This window comes from Pagrus pagrus (genome assembly GCF_965226575.1).
Source record: "Pagrus pagrus genome assembly, chromosome: 3".
NCBI classification, from domain to species: Eukaryota; Metazoa; Chordata; class Actinopteri; order Spariformes; family Sparidae; genus Pagrus; species Pagrus pagrus.
Window position 1 is genome coordinate 36,684,744 of NC_140187.1, and position 12,032 is coordinate 36,696,775.

Sequence of the window (12,032 nt, forward strand, 5' to 3'; positions counted from 1 at the left end):
CTCCTTTTCACTGTCCAGACGGACTTTGAGTCTTGGGGTTTTCAATTGACTAGAGGAACAACTTTGCTCTTTCAAGTGCAGCTAAATTATATGATTTTGATGAGTGGTTTCCAATTGCCTTGGTTTTCTTATACCATTTAGTGAATGGCGCATTGACCATCGATGACAACTGCTTCCTCTCCTTGGCATTCAGAAACAAAGCACAGCACACACAGAATGCACCATCAAGTTTCCTACTGTACACCAACCACCAGCCATGTTCCTCCAACCATTCGTACTTGAATGCCCTGTTGCAGCCACCAATGAATTGTGTTGGAAAAATGAAGTGTTTTGATGGCCTGTCATGGTTTCTGAGCAAATGGTATTTCTGGGAATCTGACATCCGACACACACTCTCTGAGATTTCTTCAAGTGATTTTGTAGCTTGAATGAAAAACCCTAGGTCACCAAACAGCTCATATTCCTGACCCACATGCTGACCCACTGCAGGAGCTGCTGGATCTCTCCTTCCCTGTATAGCGCCGTCACCTGGCTGGGCTACCTCACTGTCACTATCTGCTGGCTGCTTATCTTCCTGACCCACGTGCTGACCCGCTGCAGGAGCTGCTGGATCTCTCCTTCCCTGTATAGCGCCGTCACCTGGCTGGGCTACCTCACTGTCACTATCTGCTGGCTGCTTATCTTCCTGACCCACGTGCTGACCCGCTGCAGGAGCTGCTGGATCTCTCCTTCCCTGTATAGCGCCGTCACCTGGCTGGGCTACCTCACTGTCACTATCTCCTGGCTGCCTATCTTCCTGACCCACGTGCTGACCCGCTGCATCTCCCTTTCCCTGTACATTGCTGTCACCTTGCTGGGCTAACTCAACAGAGAGAAAGAGAGAGAGAGAGAGAGAGAGTTCAGGCTAAGACTCCAAAATCAAAAAAATATTTTACATGGATTTTCTCTTGTACAACAATTTGTGTATCAATGTCTTGCTTTCATTAAAAAAAAGAATTACGTCGCTTTCATTTTCCGTTCCGAAAATAGACGCAAAAGAGTATGACTATACCCTCAGAATCGCCGGCGTTCACCCGCAGACCCCAAGGGTTAACTTTATTTTATTGTCTAGTTTGACAGACACAACTGGAAAATAACAAATATAAATCTAGGAATAAATAATTGATTTAAAACTGCAGCCACAGTGGGTGTTTTCACACATACTGTGTAGCCTGCAGTTTCATTTTACAGCTGGTGCACACGTTTGTTTCATAGCTGTCAAGTATCCCTTTTTGGCTGGGAAAATACCGTATTTTACCCTTCTTTCCCACTGTCCTCCCGTATTAGTATTTTCCCGTAAATCTCCCGTATTTTAACCTGCGTTATTAAAAAATAACAATACAGTGGTGTTATCCCCGGGCGGAGTATTAAAAAGCATTCCCAATCTGAGCTCTGTCACTAGCCTTGTGATAACTGCCAACTGCAGTAGCCTACTACAGTACTGTAGGTGGCAGTTGTCGCAAGGTTAGTGTGACACTGTCAGAAGAGTGACAGCGTGAGACGAGAGAGATGGATGATGTGTGACAAATGTGTACAACAAGTCACATCAGGAGGAGTAAACCAGTCCCCCACCCCACTATCCTTTTATTAGGTAAATAATATAAAGTAGAAAACAGTAAAGAAAAGTTAAGCGAAATGAAAAGAAAAACTGTAAAAGAAAAGCAATATAAAATGAAAAGAATGTGTGGAATGAAAATAACAGAAAATATGCAAATTATCATTAAATAAATGCTCTTCATATACCCTTTTGTGTTTTCATTTAGGCTATAATGTCCAGGTGGGCCTGACCTCAGTAGTCACGACAACAATGATCAGACAAACCTGGATTAATGAATTTGTCCAATAATGAAAGACAGGAATTTAAGGGGCTGGCTGAAGTTCAGGAAGTAGTGGAGCTATGCATAAAGCCAACTGTAGTTTGTAAGTGGTTGACAAGTAGTGATTTTAGCTTTCTTGCACACCTGTCTTAAAATGTAAGGGATACTGGAGATTGGTTGGGGTGGTGGGACGAAAATGGGTGGGTGGGGGGGGGTTCGAACGAACCCTCCAATCCCCCTTGCCTACGGGCCAGATATAGAGTACTTCATTAAAACGAATGAGTTAAAATGATCTGAAAAAATAAATACAATTAGTATGTAGTAGTAAGTATGTTGTAATTTTTAAGAAAATCACATATGATTAACATTTCTACATTACCTCTTATATGTGTGTGTGATATGTTTTGTTTCTACAGAGGTTGGTCTCCATGAACATGCCTCTCAACAGTGATGGAACAGTCACCTTCAATGCTACACTGTTCTCTTTGGTGAGAACTGCGCTGAAAATAAAGACAGAAGGTTGGTATTATCAATAATGTTGTTATGTTTTACGGTATATTTAAATGAGGACCCAAGTGCAGACACACACAGGCACACACAGGAGGCAGTATATATTAATGGGCGAGCTTTGAATAAAACAAGCTGAATTTACAAGAAAATTAGGAAATACAGAAAAACTAAAAAGGAACGAGTAGACAAAAACAAAGTAACAACTAAAGACTAAAACAAAGTGCAAACAAAAGCAAAGTACAAATCAAAAGAGAAACCAGAAACCAAAACTAGAAACATACCAGAGTGGAGACATGAGGAGACACTGGAGGAAACACTGGGGACGAAGCTGGGAGGCAACACGGGGAAAGACAAACCAAGACAAAGGATGACGGACGAAGACGGACACAGGCTAACACAGGCTAGGTTGGGCGAAGTAGGGAGGACATGGCAACAGGAACGGAACATCAAAGGATGGGAAATGCAGTAGCACGGAATAACAGGGAGGGAAACGAAAACGATTTGACAAAGACATGAGGGAGAACAAAGGCTATATACAGACACACTAATGATGGGACGAGGAACAGGTGGAGTGAGGAGGAACACGGACAGGTGAGGGAATTAACGGAAAACACACAGGAGGAACTGACAAGCATGACGTGACACACAAGGGTACAATTTCAAAGTAAAACAAGAAACAGAAAACAAACAGACACTGAACCATGACAAATGTCTGTGTATAATATAGTTATGTTAGTCATTTCTAGTGAATATGGGTTGGAAATGTATAAGATTAGTTTAATCAAGCAATGGATAACCTGCCAGAACAAAAAGTGAACAACTTAAAAGAGCTTAAAAGCGTATCATAATAGTTCAGTAGTGCTTGTACATAAAAGTAAAACAGATATTGTCACATGAACCTGGAAATAAGCAGAAAGTGTTGGGTTTCAGAAAAAATGTCAGAAGTGGAATTGTTATTCTAAGCATCAAGGCCTTTCACAATGTCAAATCATAGCCAGACTAAAGGTTTATAAGGGGGCAATGCAGTACCCAAAAACTGTATCTGCAGAAATGGGATAAGTTGTATCCAAAGCACGATTAGGCAGACCAAAAGTGACCACATCATCATAAGATCAATAAATCAAGCTTAGTTTCTTGTGAGATGCAAAACAAACTTTATCACATATACAGAATCTGCTAAAAGAAGAATGCAACACTCCAATTAGCAAAATAACTGTCAATAGAATGCTGTCTTGTACTGGTCTCAGAGGAAAAGTGGCAGTTTCTAAACCATGTTTCAGGATGGAAACAACGTCAGTGTTTCAAACCCAGAGTGAAACATGGTGGTGGGAATATTCAAGTCTGGGGAAGTTTTGCCTCCTCTTGAGTTGGATACCTGCACAGAATTGATGCTACCCTGACCAAGAAGAACCCATTTAGAACCACTCCATTCTGCAGAGGCATGCTTCACCCTCTGGTTTACAAACACACTTCAAAGCTTTGCACTAACTATTTGAAGACCAAAGAAGACTAGGGAGTCATGACTGTCATGGACTTTCCTCCACAGTCACCTGACCTCAACCCGTTGAACATTTATGGGGGCACTTAAAGACTGAGTGAGAAAGCCTCAAGAAGCTTTCTGGAACGCTGTCAAATCATGCTTGGGTGACATGCGTCGTGTGATCAGGATTTTTGGGGGTGATCACTGGAAGCAGTATCGGTCAACACCAATCATCGATCAGAAGGATGTTTCTTCACTTTATTGTTATCCATAGTTGTTATTTATTTCCTCAACACTTTAATGATTATTTTATTATGCCACTAATAACTAATTATATTTATTTTATATTGAATCAAAGAAATAGGTTCAAAACAAAATGAAAAGTAATCTCTAAACAGAAAAATAGCTAACTGGCTTGCAAATAAGCAACAATGAACATTAGACTTGGTCTAGAGTACTGATTAATCGCAGGCTCTCTGCATGAGCTTTGTGTAATGATACTTTTTTTCCTCAAATTTGTTTCTTGAATTTTTGGCGTCACACGTATCAAAAGTCACATTTCAAATGTCAATATTGTGTCAAATATGGCATTAAAGAAAAGAAAAGCATGTTAACATCAAAAGAAAAAAAAGGACAACAAAAGTACACACAAATTTTTGGGTCACTTAATACTGGTTAAGATCAAACGTAAAATTTACGTAACAGGAAAATAAATAAATAGATAACATTCCAAACCCACCATAAGTACACACAAAAGCATGATATATATAATTAAAGACATTCGATCAAAGGGTTACTCTGGAATAACAGCAAATACTAACTGTCCCCAAGTTGTAATAAATTACGCACACTAAAACTATTTAGTGTGCGCCTAATTTTGTCAAGCTTACAGTAAGTAATGTCCTTGAGGAGTGAGAGGAAGTTACAGGGGACTTCCACCTCAGCAAAATCAAACAACTAGCCAATAAGGTAACAAATACCACAAAATCCACTTTATATTTCGGAAGCAGCAGAGTGGGGGGGCAAAGCATCAAGTAATAGCTGATTGTAGTTGGTTCAAATTGGGCCATTGTACAAAACTGAGATATAATTACATATCTGCACCCAATAAGTAAGTAACTAAGGGCATGACGAAAACATATGAATATGGGTACCTGGAGCTTGGTGACATCTTTTATGTGTGGGGTCGTCGTTAAACATTTTAGAGAGCCTCACTTGAGTGAAGTGTGCAGTGCAGGATTTTGCACTGGGTCAGACCATGTCTAGCACAGATAGATTAGCAGTGAACCCGACGCAAAATGGCATACTTAAGTTTCTCTGAAATCTCCTCCCCTAGATCCTCCTCCCATTGAGTTTTGACTTTATGTAAAGGAGCTGGCTGCATGAATAAATAAGATGATATAAACGTGAAATCATACCCTCTATGGAAGGGAACAGGGTAAAAAAGAGTCAACTGGTGAGGCCTCTGGCAGATCTGGAAAATGTTAGCACATATTATGAACAAAACTGCAGACCTGGAGGCACCTAAAAAAAATGCTGTCTTGAACTTTTCATAGAGTTGCTGAAAGGATCCAAACGTATTTTCAATATACAGGTCAGTAAATGTCTTAATGCAGGATTTGAACCACAAAGAGAATGATCTATCAATCGGAGATGAATGAAAAACAGGATTAGCTGATATTGGAGCCAGAGCATAAAAGGGCCGCGTTTCCCAGATTCGATCGTTCTTAAGGACTTAAGAAGGCTCTTTAGAAGGGTCCGGCTAAGAAGGAGTGCTAAGATACGGGTGTTTCCCAGGCGCATTCTTAACTGCCTTCTTAGGAGAACCTTAAGATCAAGCCAAAGAAGCTTCTTAAGAAGCTCTTAGTGGGAGCTGTCCACGGCGGTGCTGCTGAAACTGAATCAATCGATGCCAGGCAAATCGATCACCCACTTCTTTATCAGCGCATAAGTCACACACAGCGCCCCGTGGTCCCCCCGCACAGGTGAAATTAGGCTATGCATGTATCGTGTGTGTGGGGGTGTGTGGGTGCGGGTGTGTGTGGGGGTATGTTGATGGCCGCGTAGTGCTTTCTACCGATCCAGCACGGATCCACCAGGGAGGGATTGTGGATTGGAATGAGGGTGCCATCCACCACACCGATCAAATCAAATCAAATCAAATCAAATTTTATTTGTATAGCCCAAATTCACAAATCACAGTTTGCCTCAGAGGGCTTTACAATCTGTACAGAGACGACACCCTCTGTCCTTCGACCCTCGATTCGAGTGAGGAAAAACTTGCCCCAAAAAAGGCCCTTTTAACAGGGAAAAAATGCGGAAGAAACCTCAGGGAGAGCCACAGAGGAGGGATCCCTCTCCCAGGACGGACAGACGTGCAATAGATGTCGCATGTACAGAGCAGATCAACGAGATCACAATGTATTCAATTATAAGCGATGGTTGACAGGAGTGAAAGTACACAAAGATGTATTACAGCAATAATGATGAAATGCACATGGAAATGTGATTACTAGTGATAACAGTAGTAATGATCAATGGCAAGGATGGTATGTAGCAATGCAGTACGATAATAGTAGTGGAACGTATGTAACAGAGATGTGACTAATATTAGCGACAGTAGTGGTGGGTGTCAGGCAGGGTCATGGCAGTAGGTGCATCCACGATCAGGCAGGGCCATAGCAGTAGGCGCATCCACGATCAGGCAGGGCCATAGCAGTGGGCGCATCCACGATCAGGCAGGGCCATAGCAGTGGGCGCATCCACGATCCACGACCCGGGCGCGGCCAGGATCCAAGGGAGCCTGTAGGACTAGAAAGCACAAGGACTCCGGGGAAGAAGCAAGTCAGTGACATGCAGAGATGGGGCATGTATACAGGCATAATGTATACAGATGGAGAGGAGAGGAGAGGGGAGGAGAGAGAAGCTCAGTTTGTCATTGTCCCCCGGACTAGGCCTATAGCAGCATAACTAAGAGCTCGTCCAGGACAGGCCTGGGCCTGTCCTGGACCAGCCCTAACTATAAGCTCTATCGAAGAGGAAGGTCTTAAGTCTACTCTTAAAGGTAGAGAGGGTGTCCGCCTCCCGGACCAAAACAGGAAGATGGTTCCACAGAAGAGGAGCTTGATAACTGAAGGCTCTGGCTCCCATTCTACTTTTGGAGACTTTAGGAACTACAAGTAATCCTGCGTTCTGGGAGCGTAATGCTCTAGTTGGGTGATAGGGTAATATGAGCTCCTGGAGATATGATGGTGCCTGACCATTAACAGCTTTGTAAGTGAGGAGAAGGATTTTAAACTCTATTCTTGATTTTACAGGGAGCCAGTGCAGAGAGGCCAGTACAGGAGTAATATGATCTCTTTTCTTAGTTCCTGTCAGTACACGTGCTGCAGCATTCTGGACCAGCTGGAGACTCTTTAGAGACTTGTTAGGGCAGCCTGATAGTAGAGAATTACAATAGTCCAGTCTGGAAGTAACAAATGCATGGACTAGCTTTTCTGCGTCTTTTTGAGACAGGATGGGCCTGATTTTTGCAATGTTACGTAGATGAAAAAATGCAGACCTTGAAATTTGTTTTATGTGGGAGTTGAAGGACATATCTTGATCAAAGATAACTCCCAGATTCCTGACGGTGGTGCTGGAGGCCAAGTTAATGCCATCCAAACTCGCTATATCATTAGATAATGCATCTCTAAGGTGTTTAGGACCAAGTACTATAACTTCGGTTTTATCTGAGTTTAACAGCAGAAAATTGCAGGTCATCCAGGTCTTAATGTCCTTGAGACATGCATGGAGTTTAGTAAGCTGATTAGTTTCATTTGGCTTTATTGATAGGTATAACTGTGTATCATCTGCATAACAGTGAAAGTTTATGGAGTGTTTCCGAATTATATTTCCTAGAGGGAGCATATATAAGGTGAATAGTATGGGTCCAAGCACGGAGCCTTGAGGAACACCATGACTAACCTTGGTATACAGGGATGACTCATCATTAACATGTACAAACTGAAATCGATCCGATAAATAGGACTTAAACCAGTTTAATGCGGGTCCTTTAATGCCAATTAAGTGTTCCAGTCTCTGTAGTAGTATGTGATGATCAATGGTATCAAATGCAGCACTAAGATCTAGTAAGACCAGGACAGAGACAAGTCCTTTGTCAGAAGCGATTAGGAGGTCATTTGTAACTTTCACCAGTGCCGTCTCTGTGCTATGATGTGCTCTAAAACCTGATTGAAAATCCTCATATAAACTATTTTTATGAAGAAAGTCACATAGCTGGTTGGCGACTGCTTTCTCAAGGATCTTGGAGAGGAAAGGGAGGTTGGATATAGGTCTATAGTTGGCTAAAGCTTCTGGATCAAGATTAGGCTTTTTAAGAAGCGGTCTAATTACAGCTAGTTTAAAGGATTGTGGTACGTATCCTGTTAATAGAGACAGGTTGATCATTTCTAGTAAAGATGTGCTAATTAAAGGTAAAGTTTCTTTCAGCAACCTAGTTGGGATGGGGTCTAGGAGACAAGTTGTTGGTCTAGATGAAGAAACCATCGAAGTTAGTTGGTGGAGGTCAATGGGAGAGAAGCAGTCTAAATATAAGTCAGAATTTAGAACTGTTTCTGAGGTTCCTGTGTTTAAAGATACAATAGTGCCAGTTGGAGGCAAGCGATGATGGATTTTGTCTCTAATAGTTAAAATTTTATCATTGAAGAAGCTCATGAAGTCATTACTACTGAGCGTTGTAGGAATACATGGTTCAGTAGAGCTGTGACTTTCTGTCAGCCTGGCTACAGTGCTGAAAAGAAACCTGGTGTTGTTTTTGTTTTCCTCTATTAATGACGAGTAATAGCTTGCTCTGGCATTGCGGAGGGCCTTCCTATATGTTTTAAGGCTATCTTTCCAGGCTAAGCGGGATTCTTCCAAGTTGGTGGAACGCCATTTCCTTTCAAATTTCCGTGATGTTTGCTTCAATTTGCGGGTATCCGAGTTATACCAGGGTGCTAACCTCCTGTGCTTTATAGGTTTCCTTTTCAGGGGGGCAATAGAGTCCAGTGTTGTTCGCAATGAGCCTGCAGTGCTATCAACAAGATGATCGATTTGTGAGGAACTGAGGTTAGTGGAGGAGTCCTCTATTATATTGAGACATGGCATTGAGTTTAGTGCCAGCGGTATAATTTCCTTAAATTTAGCTACAGCACTATCAGATAGACATCTAGTGAAGGAGTTTTTGCCTAATGGTGTGTAGTCCAGTAATAGAACTTCAAAAGTTATTAAGTGATGGTCTGATAAAAGAGGATTCTGTGGAGAAACTGTTAGATTTTCAATCTCGATACCATAAGCTAGAACAAGGTCAAGGGTGTGGTCAAAACAGTGAGTTGGTTTATGTACACACTGAGAGAAGCCAATAGATTCTAATAATGAGATAAATGCAGTACTAAGGCTATCATTAACGACATCCACATGAATATTAAAATCACCTACAATAATTACTTTATCTGATTTGAGGACTAGACTTGATAAAAACTCAGAGAATTCAGATAAAAATTCTGAGTAAGGACCAGGTGCTCGATACACTACAACAAATAGAACTGGCTGTAAAGTTTTCCACGTTGGATGTGAAAGACTCAGAACAAGGCTTTCAAATGAGTTATAATTTAATTTAGGTTTAGGAATGATTGACAGACTTAAGTCATAAATAGCTGCAACACCACCTCCTCGGCCGGAGCCTCGAGGAATGTGAGTATTAATGTGACTGGGTGGAGTGGATTCATTCAGGCTGACATATTCTTCAGGATGCAGCCAAGTTTCAGTAAGACAGAATAAATCAATATTACAGTCTGAAATTAAGTCATTTACTAGTACAGCTTTCGATGACAGGGATCTGATATTTAGGAGTCCGCATTTAATTCTCTTGTCTTGTTTTGAGATTGCAGAGTTGCTGTTAATTTTTATTAGATTTTCATGCACAACTCCTCTTCTGTGGACTTTTGATTTGATTAATTTAATTAATTTAGGTGGTCGGGGGGCAGACACAGTCTCAATGAAGTTTTGGGTGTGCAACTGATCTAATGGAAGCTCAGAGAAGCGTGTAAGACTGCAGCTCTGCCTCCTGGTCTCAACTCTGGGTTGTCAGGCTGGTTGTTGGCTAATGAAATGGGTTAAATTTCTAGAGATGAGAGCCGCTCCGTCCAAAGTGGGATGGATGCCGTCTCTCCTGATGAGACCAGGTTTTCCCCAGAAAGTCCGCCAATTATCAACAAAGCCCACATCGTTTGCTGGACACCACCTCGACAGCCAGCGGTTGAATGATGACATGCGGCTGAACATGTCATCACTGGTTAGGTTTGGCAGGGGCCCAGAGAAAACTACGGAGTCCGACATTGTTTTGGCATAGTTACACACCGACTCAACATTAATCTTAGTGACTTCCGACTGGCGTCGCCGGCAGTCATTACCGCTGACATGTATTATGATCTTACTATATTTACGTTTAGCTTTAGCCAGCAGTTTCAAATTTGATTCGATGTCGCCCGCTCTGGCCCCTGGGATGCATTTCACTATGGTCGCTGGTGCCGCTAACTTCACGTTTCGTACTATGGAGCTGCCAATAACCAGAGTTTGTTTCTCAGCGGGTGTGTCGCTGAGTGGGGAAAATTTGTTTGAAACGTGAAGCGGCTGGTGGTGTAACGTGGGCTTTGGTTTGGTATTATGCTTCCTTCGTTCAGTCACCCAGCCGCCCTGCTGTCCCGGCTGCTCGGGAGTTGCCGAGGGACGGCTAGCTGAAGCTACAGTTGCTCGGTCCGCACTAGCTAAGTGGCTAGCTGCAGCAGTTACAGTCGGAGTTTCCATGCTGCGGAGCCGAGCCTCCAACTCACTGAGCCTCGCCTCCAACACTACAAATAAACTACACTTAATACATGTACCAGTATCACTAAGGGAGGCAGAGGTGTAACTGAACATCTGGCACACTGAGCAAGAGAAAAGAGGAGAGCGAGAGGGAGAGAGAGAAGCCATCGCTAGCTGATAGTGGCTAAGCTAGGACACGATAGATTAGCCAGCAGAGCTAAGAGAGCTACAAACAGCAGCAAGCCCGGCGACCAAGCTATAAACACAGAGTATTGTTGAATGCCTTAGTGGACCAGCAAGTGCCCGATCACAAGCGGGATCTCGGTCGCGTAGTACGTAGCAGGTGAAACTACGCTGGGATCACCCGGGGGATCCCAGCGGGAACCCTTGGTGGACCTGGCAGGCCTCGTCCCGTGTGGTGGGCAACTTTATGTGGGTCCGGGCATGGCGCAGGAGAATCGGTGTCACAGCTGCCACACTCCATGACACCGATGCCTTGCTGAGGCCGGTGCCATCCCCCACCACCTCCAGGAAGCTCCCCACCGCGTAAAAACGCAGCGCAGCCAGGAGCTGCACCTCCAGGCTGAGGCCAAAATTGCAGCAGGTTGCTCTCTGGATGTGTGGGGACACCAGAGTGATCAGCCGTTGGATCTCCGCACGGGGCAGCCGTGCCTGGACAGCCCGGTCTGACAGCACGTCCAGTGGGGAGAAGTGCTGACGCACGTATGCATTTATGTAAACCGCCTGGCTTTGCGCATGGCGACGCTGTTGATTCGCAGCGAGAATGTGCTGTATTGCAGCCATGGTTTCTCACACGCACGGACTTTGGCAACGCCTTTATATAGAGTAGCAGGTGAAGCCTCTCTGGATGAGGTTCAGCTGAGTTCAATTACATCTGTTTCCTTGATATCTGTGAAATGCCACAGGGTTGTTGTTTTTTTATGTGTAGTACTATAAACTCATATATGCAGATGTGTGTGGAAAACTTAAACGTGTAATTCAATAAAAAGTTTTTTTTCTTCTACTATTAACCTATGTTTCTTGCGCCAGTGGTCCGCAGCTACGAGCGCATTTCAACATTGTGCATTGTTTTATTATTTCAAAAAGTGGGGGATATAAATTTCCCTGACGCGGCTTGATCACTGAGCATTTGGTCGCTAAGAAGGCTGTTAAGAGTGGGTCAGCTCGATCTTACATTTCCTTCTTAATGAAAGATCTTCTTAAGCTAAGAGCGACTCTGGGAAACATATCCTTCTTTCACAGCGTTCTTAAGAGCGCTCCTAAGAAGATCTTAGCACTTAAGAGCTTCTTAACAAATCTGGGAAACGCGGCCATGGTCTGTA

At 43.1% G+C, this 12,032-nt stretch overlaps 1 protein-coding gene across 1 annotated transcript in view; it reads left to right on the forward strand.

Moving 5' to 3' along the window:
• Positions 1 to 12,032, forward strand: part of LOC311253685 (dihydropyridine-sensitive L-type skeletal muscle calcium channel subunit alpha-1-like) — a 344,036-nt gene that overhangs the window by 258,011 nt on the left and 73,993 nt on the right. The window contains exon 37 of the mRNA XM_084347719.1: positions 2,273 to 2,375. Coding sequence (XP_084203845.1) covers positions 2,273 to 2,375 — 103 coding nt within the window. The remainder of the gene's footprint in view (positions 1 to 2,272; positions 2,376 to 12,032) is intronic.